Source organism: Lampetra planeri, chromosome 2 (assembly GCF_965212315.1).
Source record: "Lampetra planeri chromosome 2, kcLamPlan1.2.h2, whole genome shotgun sequence".
NCBI classification, from domain to species: Eukaryota; Metazoa; Chordata; class Hyperoartia; order Petromyzontiformes; family Petromyzontidae; genus Lampetra; species Lampetra planeri.
Window position 1 is genome coordinate 24677414 of NC_136108.1, and position 22962 is coordinate 24700375.

The window sequence follows — 22962 nt, forward strand, 5'->3', positions numbered from 1 at the left end:
TTGCTTTCTCAAACTTTCGATTTTCTTGCTCTAAACCAGTCTCTCCTCCGGCCACTGTGGTCCGGAATTCCACACTGCTCCCTCCTTGTCCCCTTGTCTGTCCGCTGGTCACCTCTCGTCTGTCCGCCTCCCCAGTCCTCTCTCTGCCCCGGCCCCTCCCCCCTCTCTCTATTTTACGCCTCGGCACAGATTCGTTGTCCTTCTTTTTGTCTTGGTGTGTCTCGCTCGGTGTGTCTTTGTGCGTGTCTCTCTCTGCATGTGTCTGCCTATGCTGTTCCCGTGTCTGTGTTTTATCATTCATTCTTACCTGATGATGGTTGCTTGTGTTGCAACCGAAACGTCGTATTCCATTATTATTTGATTTTATTTTCTACGTGACTTACCAAAAGAACCAAAGTTTGCATGCATTGTGAAAGTGCTTTTTTAAAATCCATATCTTTCCTGTTCACGGTTTATTAGAATACTGTGGTGCAAATAATATCACAATGGTAAATATAGTAGTTTTAAATTAAACCTGTATTTAAAAATATATGATCTACTAAATAGCATTTACCCATTAACGCTCTATCGATTCATCAAATAGTGCACACAAAGTCGGCTTATGATTAATACAAACATGTAAGTGATATGCTGTTACATCGAGGCTAATGCAGCAGACATTGCTAAACAATCGAGGCGGCGAAGCTGTTGACTCTCGAATCGAATCCCGACCCAAATCGTGACAATTCACCAAATCACTCTGGGGGATCATTGCATGCTCAGCATCTTTCTTAAATCTTGACTTAAAGTTTTCGTGACAGCAGGAATTAATATTCTTGGGTCTTTCGGTAAAGTCACGTAGATAGGTTAAACGAAAATAACCAAAAATAACAAAAAACTGCAAAAAATATATATAACAAAAATCTACTAGTTTTTTTGTTATTTTTTGTTATTTTCTTTGCACCTATCTACGTGACATTACCGAAAGACCCAAGAAGATGAGCCCCTTTCTTTTCAATCCACAGCTGTATGAAGATCTCCCCATGTGGATAGTAGGGTTTACTTGACCAAACTTCACCACGCTGGTCAGTGCGGGTGTTGGTGATGTAGGGGAGCACAGACGTGGAAGCATATATTTACTATACAACATTGCAATCTGCTGCACTGACGTCTACTGAACACCATGTAGCCCTGCAGCTGCCGATGGCAATCTGCTGGCACATGAGAGTCACCAACCCAGGTAATTTCCAGGCTCAAACCCGCTTGGCCTGTGGGATCCAGCAAGCGGTGCTTTTCTGGCAATTTGGTCATCGGCGAATCATCCCGTGCCTGCATAGCACCACCTCTGGATACCACCTATCCCGTCACGGTACGGGCAGCGGCTTTACGCCGCGTTACACTGCCCACACCGAGGTGCCGACAGCAAGCATCTTGCGCTCGCTGTGTCCCCCCAGCACGGGTCCGCGGGGTGGACACAAGCGAGCAAAGGCTCCGGCCGCCCACCTGCGCTAGGTTTCACATATACCCCATGTTGCTCTTCGTCTCCCACCGTTTCTTAGCTTCGAATCTGCAACAAGATAAAAAAAAATGCGTGAAAGATAGAACATACAGAGAACATACAAAGAACACGTGTGAAAACGTGCGATGCTGCGTTGGCAGTGGTGCATGTGAGTAAATAACAGCAACGGAACGCATCAAGAGCGCCGCCCTGATGATATATGTTTTTAAATCAGTGACATTTGGAGCAATGGTCCTTCTTCACAGCACATAAGGGTCATTACCCGAAACGTTGCCCATTACATATTTTTCCATCTATTTTCTTAACTGCTGTATTTCTATTAAATTATTGATATCAGGGCCCCACGGTTATGTAGTACAGCCTGCAAATATTAACCACTCAATATCTCTGGCCTCTTCCCTCTCTCGGCTATGAAGAACGGCCATTTCTCTAAACGTTGTCTATTTTCTTTCTCTTTGGGATACACTTATGAGTGGCACATTGAAACACGAGGTGTGTTTAGGCATTCTTGCTCGAACAATCATTGTCGTCATCAACGGGATTGATCTATTCACTGCTGGACGAAGGCCTCCTCTCTCCCAAGCCGTCACATCCCTCATTCTCAAGCGGTGAAACAATCCATCGGGCATCGAGTATTTGTTATATCTTGTGTGTGTTGTTGTGCAAGTGTATGTACACTCGGTGTTAGCGTGTACGTGCATGTGTTCTGTACGTATGCGTATATCTGATCTGTAAGAATCGTGCTGCGTTATCGAGAATGAGTAGTTTTTTTAGTTGGTCTATTGTTGTTTTTTAATGTTTTTATTGTGGTAAGAACACGAGCTCGGTACAACGCGCCGATGCGTTCTAGGGACGGCGGTGGGGGGACAGAAAATCCGCAGGGGTGAGGGGAGGGCTCTCGGCGTCTCATAGCCACATTTAAGTGGGGGTGGTAGGCTCGATGCCTCAACCTATGGTATTCTTTCGTCGGGAAGAGGGGGGCTTATATATGGGGGGGGGGAGGTACAGAGATAACCAACATTCTGCGGGGAGTCTGGGTGGAAGGGAGGTGAGCGTGAGTAGTTTTTGATCAAGCGCCCCACCCCATACGCCTCAGAAGCGCCTTACATCATCGTATCTAATCTCAGCACAATTGAAAGAGCTTCCCTCAGTGGCAGCTGTCCCCGTGGATACAACGTGACCCAGAGCCTGGCCTGCAAACGGGCATCAGTCTGCCAGTAAGATGCAAATACTACGTGCAATTCCCAGTTTCGAATTTGGTAAATGTGGACCCCGATATGCCACTACATAGTGGCCTACTCTGGCGACGGACATTCAGGGATGGCCACCGCGAGGCAGGCAGCATGTGGTATCATCACGGTCATTACACCCGCAGTATTAATTAGGGCATCCGTCGGATGCGAACTGTGAACCTCCACCACAAACGGTGGACGTGCTAATTGGCAGGCCATGTCACCACTGAAAAAAAGAGAAAACATCGAAAAATTTAACGAAATGCAGGTCTCTTGAAAAGCTGTGTGAATGTATGGCAGGCTGTATCAGGGCATTTAGATCAGTGTGTAGATTCTGTGACTATTGTGCACCTGTATGCGTGTGCATAAATATTGCATATTTGTATATACGATGTGTAAGCATCATTGTTAATTTAAAACATTCCTGCGGAGGGAGCTGGTAGGAACATTGGGTTGCTCGGTCAATGGCCAGGGTCAATGGCGGCGTGGTGTATTCCGCAAATATGCCCGACTGTGAGGGCGGGCACAAGCCGGTGTGAGTAGGTTAAACGTTGAGTTTTATAAGGGTACCATGGGGTGACCAGCCCCTCCCCACCCAGCCCCTCCCTCCCCAACCAGCCCCTCCCTCCCCACCCAGCCCCTCCCTGCACGACGGACGGACAAAATAATCCCCTGTGGGCTGGTGTAACCAGGAGGTTCCTACCAGTATTATTCAAAACAGTCTACTGTGAGCAGCACCAGGGCATCAATGGTGTAAACATCCTCATGCTCTCGTATTGAGTCATATCCTGTCAGATCCAACCCGTGTGGGTTGGCTACGATCCGCATCTGGCTTTAGAGGATCTGTCTCTCAATCTTGATTTGAGGCTTTCGTGACTGCAGGAATCCATACTCTTTGGTTCTTTCGGTAAAGTCACGTAGGCATAAAATAAAATAAATCACGACGTTTCGGGCGCAACATAAGCGTCCGTCATCAGGTGGGAAAACTTAGTCTGCTGCTGAGGCTGTAATATGTATTACACCCGTTGGGTTGCACTCCCTCGTCGAGGAGGCCCACCTCTTCTCCTTCTTTTCTACAGTTACATGCTAATTTCTCACTTTAACATCATGCTAATCCCTCACATTAACATAGCCACTTCCGTGCCCTCTAATTTCTCACATTAACATCATGCTAATCCCTCACATTAACATAGCCACTTCTGTGCCCTCTAATTTCTCACATTAACATCATGCTAATCTCTCACATTAACATAGCCACTTCCATGCCCTCGTCGAGAAGGCCGCTTTCCTTATTTTCTACAGTTACATGCTAATTTCTCACATTAACATCACTAGCCCCGGCCACTTCTTTATAACCATATTCTTAGGTTTTTTCGGTAAAGTCACGTAGGTAAAAAAACATTAAAAAGTAAAATAAAATAAAAAATCACGACGTTTCGGAGGCAACACAAGCTTCCGTCTTCAGGTGGTACCGTCACAGCCACGACAGCTGTATCAAGTAAATGAGAGATTGCAGAAGCCACCACTCCGTTTATATAATGGTTGGAGGAGGTGGTGGAGCAAGGGCCGCATACTTTTATTAATATGGTAAGGTGAGGCTTAAGACTAAGAATAGACTGCATAACAAAGGCTGAGCCTTTGTTATGGAGAGGTGCGGTTTGTGACTCAACCTGTAACAGGGAGACCACCACTAGACATGGTAAACTGTGATGGTTGTCTGTCAAATAAGATTGGCAAATAAGTGTAGTTAAATCTTTTTTGCATGGTTAATCACATCTTTCCAATGATTACTCAGTTTGTAACCGTCATCACGGTTGAAATTATGTCTGTGTTTGTATATTTGTATGGCTTCGTGTACAAACCTTTGATGGTAGCCAGGAGGTTTGCAGAGAACCTTGGTCTCGGAAAATACAATTTCATGAGAGCCCACCGAGTTGTAGCAATGATCGGCAACGGCCGAAGAATCAGTTCTGCCGTGTTTCAGATCTGACTTGTGCTCGCGGACACGATCAGAAACATGACGTTTCGTTTCTCCAATGTAGCAATCACCACAAATGCAACTCAATTTGTAGACTCCAGGATACTGTAAGTCAGGAACGACATCCTTCACAGATGGTCACGCCTGCTATGTATGGCAACGTGATAGTTCACGTTGCCATACATAGCAAACATAAGATCCAAGTCCGATTCAGTACAGTGCATAAAATCCATGATTTGATTCCATCTGTGAAGGATGTCGTTCCTGACTTACAGTATCCTGGAGTCTACAAATTGAGTTGCATTTGTGGTGATTGCTACATTGGAGAAACGAAACGTCATGTTTCTGATCGTGTCCGCGAGCACAAGTCACATCTGAAACACGGCAAAACTGATTCTTCGGCCGTTGCCGATCATTGCTACAACTCGGTGGGCTCTCATGAAATTGTATTTTCCGAGACCAAGGTTCTCTGCAAACCTCCTGGCTACCATCAAAGGTTTGTACACGAAGCCATACAAATATACAAACACAGACATAATTTCAACCGTGATGACGGTTACAAACTGAGTAATCATTGGAAAGATGTGATTAACCATGCAAAAAAGATTTAACTACACTTATTTGCCAATCTTATTTGACAGACAACCATCACAGTTTACCATGTCTAGTGGTGGTCTCCCTGTTACAGGTTGAGTCACAAACCGCACCTCTCCATAACAAAGGCTCAGCCTTTGTTATGCAGTCTATTCTTAGTCTTAAGCCTCACCTTACCATATTAATAAAAGTATGCGGCCCTTGCTCCACCACCTCCTCCAACCATTATATAAACGGAGTGGTGGCTTCTGCAATCTCTCATTTACTTGATACAGCTGTCGTGGCTGTGACGGTACCACCTGAAGACGGAAGCTTGTGTTGCCTCCGAAACATCGTGATTTTTATTTTATTTTACTTTTTAATGTTTTTTTACCTACGTGACTTTACCGAAAAAACCTAAGGATATGAATTATTGCAGTCACGAAAGCTTCAAATCTAGAATTCTTTATAACCCTTGAGCTACACCCATTTCAAACCTTTTAAAACAGTCTGCCTCAGCAGCAGACCATGCTTTCCCACCTGATGACGGACGCTTGTGTTGCGCCCGAAACGTCGTGATTTATTTTATGCCTACGTGATCTGTCTCTCATTGCTGGTAATTCTCAACAGCGGCGTTTGAACATGAACACAATGCACGGACGTGAAAATGAACATCGATGATAAAGTGGCAGCCAAGAGAAGAAACTACGCCAGGAAAGTACGTCCGTCAAGGAGAAGGAGCAATTCAAGCAGCTCGTGTGTAAGTGGATCGTTGTGCCACTATCCAACTTGCTATTTGCTCATGTTGTTGTTGTCGTCATCAACAGCTGATCTTATCCATAATAGGTTTTTTTTTGTTAGATCACGTAAATATAAATATGTCGTTAAACCCGCCACCACCCCACACAGCCAATCGGTAAGGTTTAAGGTAAACAAAACGTGATAGTTAGTTACTAGTGCAGCACACCGGTGTGTTGGAGAGTAAACCCACTACAACATTTACAATTCGAGCATCGTGACGTTTCGCCAGCAATTACAAGTAGCATCATCAGGCGACAGCCAGAGTTTTGGAAAAAAATCCTCTTCCTGTTTCAGTCTTAAATAGAGGGATAAATGTGATGTCATCACTTGTGGGCCAATCAGGTGCGAAGCCCAGAGGGGAGGGGGGTTAACGTATTCATATAATGCATAAATGTGTAATTTTAACGACACCTTTATATTTACGCAATCTAACCCAAAAAAACCTCTATTATGGATATTGGTTGTAAAAGCCTTCGTGTTTAACTAGCTAATCTTATCTTTAATGTAATTTATATAGCACCTTAACCAAGGCGCTTTACAGAGAATTAAGAATGGTACAACAACGCGTGTGAATGTAACGGTGGAGATTAGGTGAACGAAATAGATAACAAAAAAAGCAATGGAGGTGAATCTGTGCATTAAGTGAAAGCAAAAATTTATGACAGCAAATGATGACGAATGGATTGAGTGAATGGGGGAATGAGTGATAGCCATGTCATGAGAACATGAAGAGGGACCGGTAACGGTGGTAGTGGTTAAGAGGTCGGAGATTAAGGGGGGTCATGGGGTTAGCTCTGGAAAATAATTGAGTGTTGAGTAAGGAGCGGAGACTAGTAAGCGACATGTGAATGCGTGGGAAGCGAGGCTTGTGGAGGGCACAGCGTCACACCTACCCCCACGCCAAGTTGGGTTTCTTCTTCTTGAACTTGGCTTCTGACATCGCGCGCTGCTCTGCTACAAATTCGCGGCACTCCACCGCCTTGCTCACCATCACCCCAAACTGCAAGGAAAACATTGTAAATGTGTAAACCATAAAATAAAAAAATGCCCAATAACGAAAGAGATTTAATGAGGAATAAAACTGGTTCACGTGCATTGATACCCTGGTTTACGCCAGGGGTGCGTTCCCGAAAGGAGCGAAGACGAATATCGAAACGACGTCAATCAACGCAAGTGACAGGGAGGCAAAGTCTGAGGCGACGGATATGATAAAAGACGGATGCTGATGTGTGGGCAGAGGCGCCAAGGTGGCGAGATATTCACTACCTCGCCCGGTGTACAGGAGGTCATGGGTTTGATCCCGACCCCGATGCCTCGAAATTTGGAGTATGCATGCTCTCCCAATAGTCGCGTAAATTTTTCTCCAGGTCCTCCGGTTTTTTCCTCCACATTTAAAATCAACATGCATTGAGAGGATTTGGCTGATATACATTTCCACATGATAAACCACTTAAATCGAGCTATCATTTGTGGCCAGGTCGCTTCTGAAAAAAGAAATATACTCGACAGCTCGGTGGGCCTTACCTGGTAAAAGAAATAATAGTTTATAGCAGTTTGAAATCATGCAGTGGTATTAATAAAGTGATGACGTATTTGGGAAACGACGTAAAAGGGGTGCGACTGTACTTTGCTTAATTTGAGTCAGCTCTCGATTATTAATGGGGGAGTGGAGTTCACAACGCGCGTCAGTTAGGTGATGACGACACACAATTTCATTGTTCACACTGCATCGAGTGGGGCTGATCGGGTTTTACTTTCCGACAAGTCTGTGGCACCGATTCACTGACTCACGGACAGGTGGTCACCAGCGAATAGAGCCGGCGTACGCGTAGAGAAGCTTCACGCTTTGTTTTTTAAACAAAGCGCGAGCCCGTTGCAGCATGTTGCGTAGCTTGTTAAGTCCGACGACAGCGTTCACATGATATGATCGCAACGCAGTCGAGTCATTCGATAGGAGGGGTGGTTTGGGTTTTACTTTTTTCTTAACAGAGACTGCCAGATACTGCTGCTGCTGCGTATTGATGTTCCATACTGGTGCGATTGGACATTTCACTTACACTGCCTTGAAAGATTTCCATCGTCATTGAAAGGTGCAACCCTCCATGTACTCGCTCACGCCACTGTTGGAAGGACCTCCATGAGAGGGAGCTCTAGAGAACCCCTCTAGAGTGTGTTTGGCCTACTCATCCACACCGGCGAGAAATCTTGAATAAAGGTGGAAGTACCCACACTCCACCCCACCACGCACGCGACCTGCCCGTCTAACTGCGGTGAACCGACTTACACCGTCGAGACTGAACCACTGGATTGTGAGTCGAGTGTGCGAATCATTACACCCTGGCAGCCCCCCCCCCCCCCCATTGCTGTAAAGTGACGTTGGAAAGTTCTCATGGCCGTGGCTCCACGCAGGATGGATGCGGGGCGCATGTGAAGAGGACGACGCACCTCTCGCGACGCCACCTGGTCACTCAGCCGGTCGGCCACGTCGATGTCGCCCTCGGCAATGGCGGCCTCCACCCTCTTGTCCAGACGGCCCTGTCCGAGCAACGCAGCCCATTACGCATGACACAATCTCATATGACGCGTAAACACACGCGCATAACACACTGTATGGTGATAATTATGACAAGTACGATCACATACGCTCACAGTACCATTACCTTAATCACGTAATTTATAATTATTATAAGAATTTAGAGTCCTTTGTCAATCCCCTGCTGAAATAAATCCTCCCCAACACCAGGACAGTCATTTCATCCCGCACCTCTGATTAGCACGGTTGGTTACGTACGGTGCTAAAGAAGTTCAACGTACATATATATATACACGTGTTGTTTGACCAATCCTCACCACACTGGCCAGTGTGGGTTGGTTAAGTAGGGGGGAGGTGCCCAGGACCAGCTCAGATCACTCGCCACCGATGTTAGCAGGAGCTGGAATCAAACTCAGGTTGGCGGGTTGATAGCGCAGTGTGCTAACCACTGCGCCACAGCTCCCCACAATGTCAACACAAATCTGTACCGTGACGTCACGAAGCGACACGTACAAGTAAACTGACAACACGCTGTGACTAGGCTGCCGCTACACCATTAGTGTAAACACCAACATATAAAAACGGTTCTGAGAATTGCCACTCACACGAGTGGCAGTGGGAAACGCACACTTTATATTACGTAAAAGTATGCCCAGAAAAAACAAGTGCTTACAAGTTCGCGGCGATAACGTTTACAGACGTGTCTGCAATGTGAATTAACAACCCGAATGTGAACTCTTAAAAGCAAAGTGGGGAGCAACGGAGTCCTTGACACACACAGACGTACAGCCCAGCACAGGAGTCCCTGACACGCACAGACGTACAGCCCGTCACATGAGTCCCTGACACACACAGACGTACAGCTCGGCACAGGAGCTCCATAAACACGGACGTCAGCATCAGCTTAAAGGTCGTAATATTCTTCTTTTCTTTCGCATGGCTGATGTAGATGCAAGCCAGATAAGTGCGTCAGGATGATCGGAGTGTATCGCTATACCCTTCAAACACAATGCCTCCCTCTTCCCTAACTCCCCGAGAATATCCATACGAACATTCACCTGTAATTATATTCTGAGTAACAAACCCTTCTAAAATCAAACGTATTACGTGTAAACTCATTTGTATTAAACATAAATGTGTCGAAAGATGAGGACACAATGCATCCTGGGTAACCATGTTGCAGAGTGGTGTATTGTTGAAGACAGACGCATTTTCTGTCTTCAACAAGTGGTGGCGTGATGTTAACTCCCTTGCCTGGTATGAAGGAGGTTGTGGGTTTGATCCCGACCCTGATGCCTGCTGTATATTTGGAGTTTGTATCTTCTCCCCGTGGTCGCGTGTATTTTTCTCCGGGTCCTCCGGTTTTTCTCCCCAAATTTATAGTCATGCATTTAGAGTATTTGGCTGCTACAAATGTCCACGTGATGATAAGCCACTTTGTCGAGCTATCATTTGTGATAGCAATGTCGCTTCTGAAAAAGTGCTATGAAGCTCAGTGGGTCTTACCTGATAAAATAAAAATAGAACAGAATAGTCTCACCTGGTCACTTATTTGTGGGCCTCAGTCAGTATTTGAACAGGATCAGAGAGGCCTTCAAGAAATGTAGATTCGTCAACTCTTCATACACTAACGCGAAATCATTATAAATGCTAAAACCACAATTTAACGTATAACTGATTGTGAAGAAAACATTCCGTGAATTATTACGTAGAGAGTAATCCAAACGCATCTCAGTCTCTCCACACGACAGGATTGGCAACAACCAGAACATTCCAAAAGTGAAAAATCGTAAACACCGGACCCCCTTTATCTTGCTCAGGATCATCACAGAGAAACTTGTAAAACTAGACCAAAATACGCCATTCGCCATGAAGTGGCGGTGACATCACCACGGCGCTTGTGCCAGGCCAGGTGCATTTTGAGGAAAACTACACCAGCATGCCACACATGAGCAGTTTACCCGTTAATGAGTAACATAAAAAAAAACCTTCAAAACTCGGTAAACAAGATTGAGAGAATGAGAAAACTGCCATCCCTGCAAAATCAACAAGTGCAGTAAAATGATACATCACCACCACACACCCCCTCACCCGGCAGATGGTGAACAACAGGGAATCGTAAACAAGCAGGTGTTTGTTTCAATGTCAAATTTTAACGCATTTTTAAATCCACTGACCTATGGTCTGGAAGGGGCCTTGACTAAAAGGTCGGTACACGATATATACGGACACATGTGATGCTCTGTATGACCAGATTACCCAGAAAGCGCCCATTCTGTATGTATGTTCAAATTCTTTCGCACCATACTAGTCAATTGTACTAATCTGAGGTGCACAACCGTGCTAATTCTCGTCAGACTGTGGAAGCTAAGCATGGTTGAATCTGCATAGGGGTGCCACGGTGGGGAGTTGTTAACTACCTCGCCTGGTATACAAGAGGTCGTGAGTTCGATCCCGACCCTGACACCTGTATATTTGGAGTTTGCATGTTACTCTTCCTGTGGTCGTGTGGATTTTTCTCCGGACCCTCCTGTTTCCCCCTCCACATTTAGAAACATGCGTTTTGAGCATTTGGCTGCTATACATATACATTTGTGGCCAGGTCACTTCTGAAAGAGATCTATAGATCTCAGTGGGCCAAACCTAATAAAATAAAAAAAAATTTCAATCATAGTTTTAGTGTTTGGATAGACCACCAGGGGGCCTCTGTGGTGGGTGGCAAAGGGCAGGAAGATTGAGAACAGATCAAGCTTAACACGCAGAGTATCTCACTTCCATGGCTGTAACATTGCTCACAGGGTGACCGCATTAGGGACTGTGCGATAACCGCAGGAGATAAACCCATACTACCCCAACCAAAAATACCTCAACGACTTTATCAGAGATCTTGGTCTCACCAAGTCCAATGCCGAGCATTTGACGTCTAGGCTCAAGCAGTGGAACTTGTTGGATGAAAGTGTACAAGTCGCAGATCAGAGGAAGCGTCACCAACCTTTTTGCAACTTCTTCACCCATCAAGATGGGCTCTGCTTCTGCCACAATGTGACCAGTCTGTTCGAGGCAATTGGAATCGCCTGTAACCAGAATTAGTGGCGCCTCTTCATTGACAGCTCATCCAGGAGCCTCAAAGCCGTGCTGCTCCGTAATGGTAACAAGTACCCGTCTCTTCCCCTGGCTCACTCGGTGCACCTCAAAGAGGATTACAACAGCATCAAGACTTTTCTGGACGCCTTGAAGTATGATGAGTATGGCTGGGAGGTCATCGGAGACTTCAAAATGGTGGCATTTCTTATGGGTCTCCAAGGCGGTTTTACAAAGTTTCCCTGCTATCTTTGCCTTTGGGACAGCAGGGACACCAAGGCGCACTACCACAGGCGGGACTGGCCACAGCGGACCGAGTTCTCTGTGGGGAGGAACAATGTCAAGTGGGAGCCACTGGTGGCCCCCGGGAAGGTGCTGATGCCACCAATGCACGTAAAATTGGGCTTTATGAATTTTTTTGTCAGAGCTGTAGATAAGGAGTCAGCAGCCTTCAAGTACCTTCAAAACTTCTTGCCTAAGCTGTCTGAGGCAAAAGTCAAAGCCAGTGCCTTCGTCGGATTACAGATGAAGAAGATCCTGGAGTGCAATGAATTCCCCAAGAAGCTCACTAGTAAGGAGAAAGTGGCTTAGAACAGCTTTGTTGCAGTGGTTCGTAGCTTCCTGCGCAATCACAAGGTCGAAAACTACGTGTAGCTGGTTGAGACTCTGGTGAAGAACTACGGCACAATGGGCTGTGGGATGTCCCTCAAAGTCCATATCCTTGATGCTCATCTTGATCAATTCAAGAAGAATATGGGAGCATACTCGGAGGAGCAAGGTGAGCGCTTCCACCAGGATATACTGGACTTTGAACGCCGCTACCAAGGACAGTATAACGAGAACATGATGAGAGACTACATTTAGGGGCTGATTCGTGAAAGTGATTTATAGTATAATCGTAAATCTCGAAAAACTACTCACTTCTACATCTTTTGTAGTCATTTTTGTATTACTTTAGTATAAATACATGTCCATTTTTATTCATATGTTGTTTTTCTCTGACTTAATGTGAACGAAAAGACACAAATTCGCCCATTTTCTCATTGAAAATAGGTACATTTCAAAATATCAATGTCCTGGTCACAAAAGCAAAGCTTGTGGGGAATAATAGCCATTTTCTATACTTTTTAGGCATAAGCAATGAGGAAATAACACTTACTACCCAGGAACAAAAATTGTGTTACATAGTGTAATATATGCGTTGTCCTTGAAACTGATTGGCCTACACCAGAGACAGAATTCTTCATGGCCTAGTCTCACCAGCGTCAGACCAGAGAACACCAAAAGGCGAAAGGCTCAAAGACAATGCCACACGTATCAGAGGATTTATAGCTTGGTTTGAGCTGCTATATTATGGGACCTTTTTGCCAGTATCAAAGTATGAAAAAGAAGAATAGGTTTGGTTCAAATTTGGATCATCTCAAGGGCACTATCTTACATCCCATCGCGCACAGACGGCCAAAGGTAATGCATAAACGCTTTAAACCTGAACTGGAAAGCATTGAACATTCCTCATGAAGTCAAATACAGGCCAAGTAGCGATCTTTCAGTACCGGAAACAATCAATTTAAGTTGGGTATTATCAGTTTAAGTCGTCGATCAGTTTGATGTCATCCACAAAAGTGTCTACTATCACTTGTAAGTTGCTCAATCGCTCGCTACCAAGTTGTGTTTGTGTGCTGCACGCGCTTGCTCTGGCATGCCCGAGGGACTACTTTGAGCAGCGTAGTGGTACTATGCTGTTATTCGCCGATGTATCCCTCCACCACTTGCCTCTTGACCTCCCTCGACTCATTCGAGCCACATCGCCCCCCCCCCCCCCCCCCATGATAATGTGAGCAAATATACCCTGGCAAGATTTATATACCTATTGCGCGTCTTATTTTATTGTTATGTAATGTTTTTTTATTTGTATGTAAATATATATTTTACTTATTTTCCTCCATTATTTGCAATCTATTAGGACTTTACATATGGAGTATCGGAGTGCTGGAACGTATCTCCTGTATTTTAGTTCGTTCTTACCGGAAATAGCTAATCAGTTAACGTCGTCCCAGTTTAAGTCGTGTTTTCCAGGAACGTAACCCCGACTTAAACTGACCATTCCCAGTACTGCACTGATGCAATGCAGCTCTCTTGCAAAACACTTCTCTTATTATCGTGCAGTGCTGGCCCCAGTGACGATTGTGACGTCACTGGTTCATCGTGACAATGGGACGTGCACGCTCTCACGTCACTTGCCCGGCTGCGTGCATTTTAAACCGCAATGAGAAGTAACACACAATGGAGATTTTCACTCAACGCAGGCCAACCTACTCTTACAATAAACTTAATCTACATCAGTGTTCTTCAATAACTTTCAGAGGGGGGGCGCTTTCGCCAATAAGACATCATCAGTGCGAGAGCCACCACACATTTGAAACCATTGGGGTTTGATAGAACGTTGATGATGGGGAGTATATTCTTTGGGTCTTTCGGTAAAGTCACGTAGATAGGTTCAAATTAATAAAAAAAAAAAAATGTTAAACGATCAATTTGTGACTTACCGAAAGACCTAAAGAATATGAATTCCTGCAGTCACGAAAGCTTCAAGTCAAGATTTATGATGAGGGGTGTTCTCACATTTGTTTGTCAGGGGCTGCACTAAAGGTCACCAGGGGCTAACGGCGGCCCGTGGGCCTTGCAATGAAGAACACTGCTCTACATTCTCTTTAGGGGCCGTCCATAAATGACGTAACGCGATTTTGGACGATTTTTTACCCCCCCCCTCGCCACACGGCGTCACAAAAAGTCAGACCCCCCCTCAAATATGATGTCACAAAGCTCTGCCCCCCCCCAAAACCATATTTCCATTTTGAAAATAAAACATGCTTCAAATCGCTTTAAACTATTGCCATTGTAGTGCGTATTTAATATGGAGCTGCACTCTGATGTTGTAGGAGTGTTGTTAGAACAATTAGTGTTGTTAGAACAATTATATATCTATTTAAAGTTGCGCATTTTGATGTGACGTCACATTTCTCACCCCCCCCTCGTCACACATCGTCACAAATGTCTGACCCCCCCCCCTAGGTGCGTGACGTCATTTATGGACGGCCCTTTAAACGTTGTATCCTTGGCAGCTTTTCGGCCTCGTGCCAGTGCAAGTCTGCCCTCTCCAGGTTGACCGTGATGTTGTGCCGCTTAGCAACGAGGGGCAGTGGGTCTATGAAGCTACCAAGCGTCCCTCAGTTTTGACTGACAGTCCCAGTTTCACAAAGGCCGTCTCCGCGTTCCGAAGGTTTTGTAAAAAAAAAAAATCGCGCTTTTGTCTCGTGCGTGATATGGGCCCAAGGTGACAAAGAGAAAGGTCGACTCACTGGGTGTGTGGGGGCAGCAATGCTGAGCCTCCCAGAAATGTGGTAGCTTCAACATAGTGCCCAGAATGGTTTCTGGCCTCAACATGGTCAGTGCGGGTAGGGTGGATCGTGGAAGTCAGTACGATTCAAGCAAATGGTGGGGTTTGGATGAGGCTCCGACAACACTCGTCGCTGGGTGTAGAGGCTGGCTGAGAGGCCATGAATGTGACTGTGTGCAGCGAATGTATTGGGAGAGGTGTCCACTTTCCTCCGATGCCCTTAGACATGCAGATTTACACAACAGGTCTGCGTTTCACTCCCACTCTGCGTTATCTCCACGGTGCTTCCTTTCTTTACTTCCTGTAGGTAGGCAGCCTTGTGATTCTGCTCTAAATTGGCGGCTACTTTTGCTGAGTGTACATGACATTATGCATTCCCAAAAACAAAACAAAGAGAGGCTGATTTGCACGTTGGAGAGACCTGGCGAAAAACGCGCGTGAAGTGCAATTGTGGCCCGTCATGAACAAAGCTTTTTACTGATCAAATGAGCGTGGTGCCACTTTGGGTGACATTGACTGTTGACTTCCCATAAGAGTTTTTTTTGGGTTAGATCGCCTAAATATAAACGTGTCGTTAAACCCGCCACAACATGACAACACAACCAATTAGTAAGGTTTGTCACATAAACAAAACGTGCCAATTAGTTACTGGTACAGCACACCGGTGTGTTGGAGAGTAAACCCACGACAACATTTACAATTCGAGTACGATGTTTCGCCAGTAATTACAACCAGCATCATCAGGCGACAGCGAGATTTGTGGTGAAATCCTCCCGTTGACTTCCCACGGAACGACGCTCGTTTAACCAGGCACAGGGGCAACGGCAAGGCCCCCCATCCTCCACAGATCGTGGTGTCACCCATTGTTTTTTTCGCATAGGGAAAACGTAAAAATTGCACACGTACAAAAACCCAGCACATATGTGCCATCTAAACAGCCCTCACAGCATGCTATCACCACCACAGTCGGTTCATAGATGTCCGATTGGACATCTCTGAACCTACGGGACATCTGTGAAAAAGAGCTTCATAGCTCATTGAATTCCTCCAGTCTAAATAAATATTCAGATTCTCACAGGGTTTGTCATCTTGAATGATGGTCGGGTTTATAAGAACCCTTTTTGCACCGTACGGAGCCGTGTACCGGACGGTGCCGTGCCGGGTCCGTGCCGAGCAAGCCTGGCGAGGCTCAGGAGGCACCGGATTGTTTTCCACTGCAGACCTCGAGGCGAGATGTTGGCGCGGGGAAAGGAGTGCCATGGTGGCGAGATGTTAACTACCTCGCCTGGTATACAGGAGGTCGTGGGTTCGATCCCGACCCTGACGCCTGCTGTATGTTTGGAGTTTGCATGTTAACTCCATGGTCGTGTCGATTTTTCTCCAGCTCCTCCGGTTTTCCCCTCCACGTTAAAATTAATGTACGTTTAGAGTATTTGGTTCCTGCTATAAATTTCCACGTGACAAGCCACTTCATTAAGCTATCACTTGTGGCCAGGTAGGTTCTGAAAAAGAGCTGTATAGCTCAGTGGGCATTACCCGGTAAAATAGTCTCTTCTCCTGTTTTCAAAACGCGAATTTGATGTAATGCGATTAATGTATTTGGGAACACATTTTTTATAACTTGGATGAGAAATTGATATAATGCGGTCGAGTGAATGGAACTATGTCGCGCGAGTAGGAACAAGTGGCCGTACGGCTGCCTGGGCGTAGCATCACACACGGCGGGAGGCTGCTGGATGCTTCTCGATGCTACCCACGCGCCTGAGTCTTTGTTCAGCCTGCTTACGCATCTCACGTGTTACCGTGGACCGTGCTTTATATTATTTATTATAACGCAATTTTTCCATAATGCAGTGTTCTTCAGGAACACAACTACAACCGCATTATAGGAGAACAGACTGTAGTTTTTTTTATACAGATGTCTCCTTGCGGGGCCAGCGTATATCGCGGCTTGGCTCGGAAAAGTCAAATATCCGCTGTAAAACCGTCCGTACCGCGTCAGTGGAGAAGGGGGTATGGGTGTGAGGCAGGGGGCTCACAGGGCCGGGAGCGGTGGGCGAGAGGCGTACCATGGGAGGGGGGCGGCTGCACGGTGGCGGCTCAAGGCGTTTGTTGGCGTGGAAGTACTGCTTGAGCTCGCTCCACTGCGCCTCCGGGCCCTCGCTGCATCACAACGAGCGACGGGAACGATTAGACCCGCTGCGGTACGAAAACGAACGCAGTCTGCTTATGAGCCCTACTTCATCCCATCGGTGCACAGGTAAATGGATTTGTCCAGTAAGCGTACATACAGCAATCCCTCGGGTAATGTTTATAATCCGTTCCATGAAAACTACTCTGAACCGAAATAACTGTTAATCGAATTCACTTATAAGTTGAAAAATAAGTAAAAATCACGGAGTGTACAAGAGAGCTGTTTCCACTGACAAAACAGAAAACGTTACAATGTAAACAGAGCCAGTCGAGGTTTCAACGCCCATAAATGGTGCATCGCTGATTGGCTGAGGCCGTGGCTCAGCCCCACTTACGAGCGCTCGGATTCGCCAAAATTGGCGCCATCGCGTGCATAACGTAAACGTACCGCTAGTCATAATGTCAACGTCAGTCAAAACCATGACATCCTATGGGGGGCGAAACGTTAACCCTAAAAACCGTTTACCGATGTCACTGCTAACCGAGGGACGACTGTCCTGTCGAACTGAATCGTGGTCATACCTGGCGGGACGGTCGCCTGGCTCGCCCTGTTGCTGTGGGATGGGCGAGTCGTGAGCTTTGTGTTTCCTCCTCCTCCTCTTCCGTGATGACCGTGTGGCTAGGAGGGTGTGAGCGGTGCAGGAGGATGTTCTCGTCAATGCAAGTCATGCGTACACTCCATCATAATAACAATCACAGCATGACTAACTTAGTGAGTGCACAAGAGCTCATTTAGCACACACACACACACATCTAAACAAAGGGCTTTGAGGAAAACTGAACAAGTACAATGGTGCGTTGGGTGCAGCAGCTTCTCTCAAGCAATTTGGGCATGAAGTGAGAATGACACAAATGCTCCACGTGGCACACGCAAGATGTGACGGGCAAGGCAAAGTTCGTACTTTCATCGTAGCGTCTCAAATCGTTTGTTGATCTTTTCACAAGCATCTCCCTCCGCCGTTGCAATTCAATAAACTTCTATCAGGAGACAAAAGTTTCAATTGTTAAACACAACCCGATGTTGGGAGAAGCATCACACACATTTATATTTTATTATATTTTTTAAGATAAGCAATGATTTAATGATGCAATACCATTAACATCTCACGGTGGTGAGATGTTAACTACCTCGCCTGGTATACAGGAGGTCGTAGGTGCGATCCCGATCCTGACGCCTGCTGTATAATTGGAGTTGACATACTCTTAGGTTTTTTCGGTAAAGTCACGTAGGTAAAAAATAAAATTAATAAAAGTAATAATAGAAATAAAATAATAAATCACGACGTTTCGGAGGCAACATAAGTCTCCGAAACGTCGTGATTTATTATTTTATTTCTATTATTACTTTTATTAATTGTATTTTTTACCTACGTGACTTTACCGAAAAAACCTAAGAGTATGATTCCTTGCAGTCACGAAAACTTCAAATCTAGAATGGAGTTGACGTGTCTCTCTCCCCGTTCCGTGTGCTCTCTCCGGGTCCTCCAGTTTTTTCCCCTCCATATTTAGAATCAACGTGCGTATTTGGCTGCGATATATTTCCACATAAGCCACTTTGTTGATCTATCATTTGTGATAGCCAGTTTGTTTCTGAAAAAGAGCTTCATAGCTCGGTGGGCCTTAGCTGGTAAATAACATTAATTGTAGTTTAATAGTTTACGTAATGACCCACACCGCAGTGTCATTGAAACTCGGGCCTCACTGTTCCCCAGGGCTTGCTGGTGCCAGATTCCAGCTTCAGTGTTGCAGCTGTAGCTCCACCACCTGTCTGTGCAACACAGCAGCACTTCCTCCTCGTTGTCTTCCCCCCGCACCTATGAGCCCGGTTGGCTAGAAGTTCAACATACGTACATACACTCGTTTTATACGACTATTTCAAGATGTACTCATTCCTTTTGAGCACTTGTTATGATAAACTAAATCTATCAACAAATATCCATCTCTTCACATGTTTACCAACTATTTTTTGTAAAAGAATGTTAAGTAATGCTAAGTTGATGCTAAAACCTGTTGACTTCAATTCTCTTCTTGAACAGGTCTGTTTCGTTGACAATTTGAAGGTTCAGGGGCTTCGGTTCAAGCACCCGGCCTGCGCTGACGTTGAACGCAGTCATGGCATGAACAGTCTCAGGCCACCGGTCAGGAGCAGCTGCTGTGTCGGTCACAACGTGGTCCATGCACCGGCAACGCGAACATCAACTCTGTGTAGACGTGACCACCCTGACGGGTCGCGGGAGGGTTATTGGCATGAAATTTGCCATGAAACTACCGCGTGGCCTAACCCTAACAAAAAAAATACCACAACAATCAGAAGTTCAACATACATAGATATCGACTACGAACCTAAGATTGTTGATGTGGTTGTCGTGTCTGTAACGAGTTGTTCTTGTGAGTGGTTACCAGTGGTGGTTGTTGTTGTTGTGCGAGTGGTGGATCCATGGCTGGGTTTGCGGCTTTAGCAAGTGCAGTCTGAGCTCAACTCCGTGTCACTGAGTGTGTCACTGAGTGTGCACACCAGGTGAGTGAGTGTCACTGAGTGTGCACACCAGGTGAGTGTGTCACTGAGTGTGTCACTGAGTGTGCACACCAGGTGAGTGTGTCACTGAGTGTGTCACTGAGTGTGCACACCAGGTGAGTGTGTCACTGAGTGTGTCACTGAGTGTGCACACCAGGTGAGTGTGTCACTGAGTGTGCACACCAGGTGAGTGTGTCACTGAGTGTGCACACCAGGTGAGTGTGTCACTGAGTGTGTCACTGAGTGTGCACACCAGGTGAGTGTGTCACTGAGTGTGTCACTGAGTGTGCACACCAGGTGAGTGTGTCACTGAGTGTGTCACTGAGTGTGCTCACCAGGTGAGTGTGTCACTGAGTGTGCACACCAGGTGAGTGTGTCACTGAGTGTGTCACTGAGTGTGCTCACCAGGTGAGTGTGTCACTGAGTGTGCACACCAGGTGAGTGTGTCACTGAGTGTGTCACTGAGTGTGCACACCAGGTGAGTGTGTCACTGAGTGTGTCACTGAGTGTGCACACCAGGTGAGTGGTGACACTGAGTGACGTCACTGAGTGTGTCACTGAGTGTACTCACCAGGTGAGTGAGTGACACTGAGTGGTGTCACTGAGTGTGCACACCAGGTGAGTGTGTCACTGAATGTGACACTGAGTGACGTATTCTTTGGTTCTTTCGGTAAAGTCACGTATAAAGAGAAAATAATAAATTAAATACTAGCATACGACGTTTCGATTGCAACACAAGCAATCATCATCAGGTATAAATTAAATAGAAACACAAATCTAGTATACTTAGAAATGTAATGTAATACAACAGAGAGTCGGAAAACATAACAGTCAACACCCTACCTGGTTGATTACGTTCTTCCTGAGAATGCTATATTTGAGAGAGAGATAAAACACAGAACCAGAGACATATAGACAGACATATAAGCAGACAGATATCACAGAGATACATAGAGAGAGAACAAACACAGGCACACAGAGAAATCACGCCTCTGTGTCGAGGCCTTAAATAGAGAGAGGGGGGCGGGGGTGGAGAGAGAGGGAGGGGTTAGAGAAATTAGCATGTCCATGAGTGGTACGGTGAGTGGCACGGTGCGAAAGCTTGAAAAAATTAGGAGGCAGGGAGAGAGACACACTAAATTAAATAACCTAGCAAAATTTCGAAATGTAATGCAATGCAACACAGAGGGTCGGTCAACACACAATTAACGCATAGCCTGGTTGATTACGTTCTTTCAAAGATTGCTAAATTAGAAGTTAAGTGTGAGTGACGTCACTGAGTGGTGCACACCAGGTGAGTGACACTGAGTGTGCACACCAGGTGAGTGTGTCACTGAGTGAGTGACACTGAGTGTGCACACCAGGTGAGTGACACTGAGTGTGCACACCAGGTGAGTGTGTCACTGAGTGTGCACACCAGGTGAGTAGTTGTCGTGGTGGTTGCATGAGACTCGACCTGCCGAAGACCGCTCTGTCCCACAGCCTCGCGGATTCTCCTCGCCTCCTCCCCATCGCTCTTCTCTTCACTCGCCTCCTCCTCCCCATCTCTCCCCTCCTCCTCCCTATCTATCTCCGCGTCTCTCCCCACTCTCTCCATGTTGTTGTCTTCGTCTCCGCGTCCACGGTCAGTGGGCACCGAGGAATCGACTTGGCAGAAAACACGAATCGATTCCGACATTAAGCCAATGGGGGATGTCGATTCAAACAACCAATTGTCAGAGAATCGATTCCCTGCGTTCCGGTCTTGGGCGAATCGCGGTCGGTTGGTGATTGACGAGCGCAAGAATCGATTCCGCATTCGGAGGTCGCGTGCGCGTGGCCTTGGGAAGCTTTCATCCAGCAGTGGATCGATCGCTGCTCCTGCTGACGATGATGCTGTGACACGTTGGGATCTTGCGCCTTCACAAAGTCACTGTTTCACTTGTTAACCTCGTTTTATTTCACCCCACTGAGCTATGCAGCTGTTTTTCAGAAGCTCCCTGGCTATCACGAATAAGCTCAACCGAGTGGTTTGCCATCATCGTGTGGAGATTGACAGCAGCCAAACAAACTCTAAACGCGTGGTGCTCATTCTAAATGTGGAGGGGGAAACCGGAGGACACCAAGAAATATCCACGCGACCGCGGGGAGAGAGAAACGCAAACTCCGAACACAACAGGGGGGGGGTCAGGTCGGGATCGAACCCATCTCCTCCTGCTGCTGCTGCACAGCGGGCCTCGAGATAGTGAACGTCTCACGCCACCACCGCGGCTCGTCCAGGACGTGAGGAGCGGTTCTCGGATCGCGTGGACGCGGTAATCGTCAGGAGCGCCGTGCGGCTGCGCGGCTCCCGAGCGATTAAATTCGCAACGCCCCCGACGATTCCCAATCGCGCTCGGATCGATTCTCTCAGTCGTGGATTTCACGCGGAAATCGCGATCGTAGGAATCGACGGTGGGGTGATGGGGGGGCGTTACGGGTCAAAGGTTACCGTGGGGGGGGGGCTCCGTGAATTCAAAGCCGCTACGTGGGCCCCCCCCTCACCACCCAGCGTCACGAATGGCAGACCACGAACAGCCTCACGCAGCGGGACGGCCACTCACTCGACCGATACCCATTCCCGCCGTTCGTCACGAAGTCGCGGTGACGTCGTCACGTCGGCTGTGCCAGGCTGGGTGCACTTTGTGGCCACGTGAAGTGTCGAAGGCTCGCTGCCGACAGGTCACGGGACAGACCCAGCAGGTGCCATGGTTTGGCTGGCTGAGATGACTGGCAAGATGCACCAGCTGTGCCCCCGACTGCTCCAGCTGAGACTGATAACTCGCACAAACACCCACTCAAGATACCCAAGACTCGCGTAAATACCCATACTCGCAGAGACCTTTAGACTCATACTCTTTGGTTTTTTCGGTAAAGTCACGTAGGTAAAAAATAAAATAAATAAAAAATAAATTAAATCACGACGTTTCGGGCGCAACACAAGCGTCCTTCAGGTGCGGACAACGTAGCAAAAGCACACCCGCTTACTTAAGCGGTTGACTTTACCGAAAAAACCAGAGTATGAATCCTTGCAGTCACGAAAGCTTCAAATCTAACTTTTGACTCGGTCTCAGAAACCCATAAACTCACGATTTTCAAAGATTGAGACTGCATTGCATAGATTTTTGCAAACTTGTCTTTTT

At 46.6% G+C, this 22962-nt stretch overlaps 1 protein-coding gene across 3 annotated transcripts; it reads right to left on the minus strand.

Annotated features, from left to right (window-relative positions):
- Window positions 1-345: 345 nt before the first annotated feature.
- On the minus strand, window positions 346-22134 carry FAM204A (family with sequence similarity 204 member A). 3 transcript variants are annotated; one of them, XM_078611348.1, is made up of 7 exons: window positions 21258-22134; window positions 18189-18264; window positions 17809-17905; window positions 17163-17256; window positions 8528-8617; window positions 6976-7082; window positions 346-1546 (listed from the first exon to the last, which is right to left on the minus strand). In XM_078611348.1, the coding sequence occupies exons 1-7, from the start codon at window positions 21597-21599 to the stop codon at window positions 1495-1497; spliced, it is 858 nt and encodes a 285-aa protein (XP_078467474.1). In that variant the 5' UTR covers window positions 21600-22134; the 3' UTR covers window positions 346-1494. The 3 variants fall into 3 exon arrangements, with proteins under 3 accessions (XP_078467474.1, XP_078467465.1, XP_078467483.1); XM_078611339.1 differs by having other exon boundaries at window positions 21219-22134; XM_078611357.1 differs by lacking the exon at window positions 21258-22134 and adding an exon at window positions 20645-20717.
- Window positions 22135-22962: the final 828 nt, after the last annotated feature.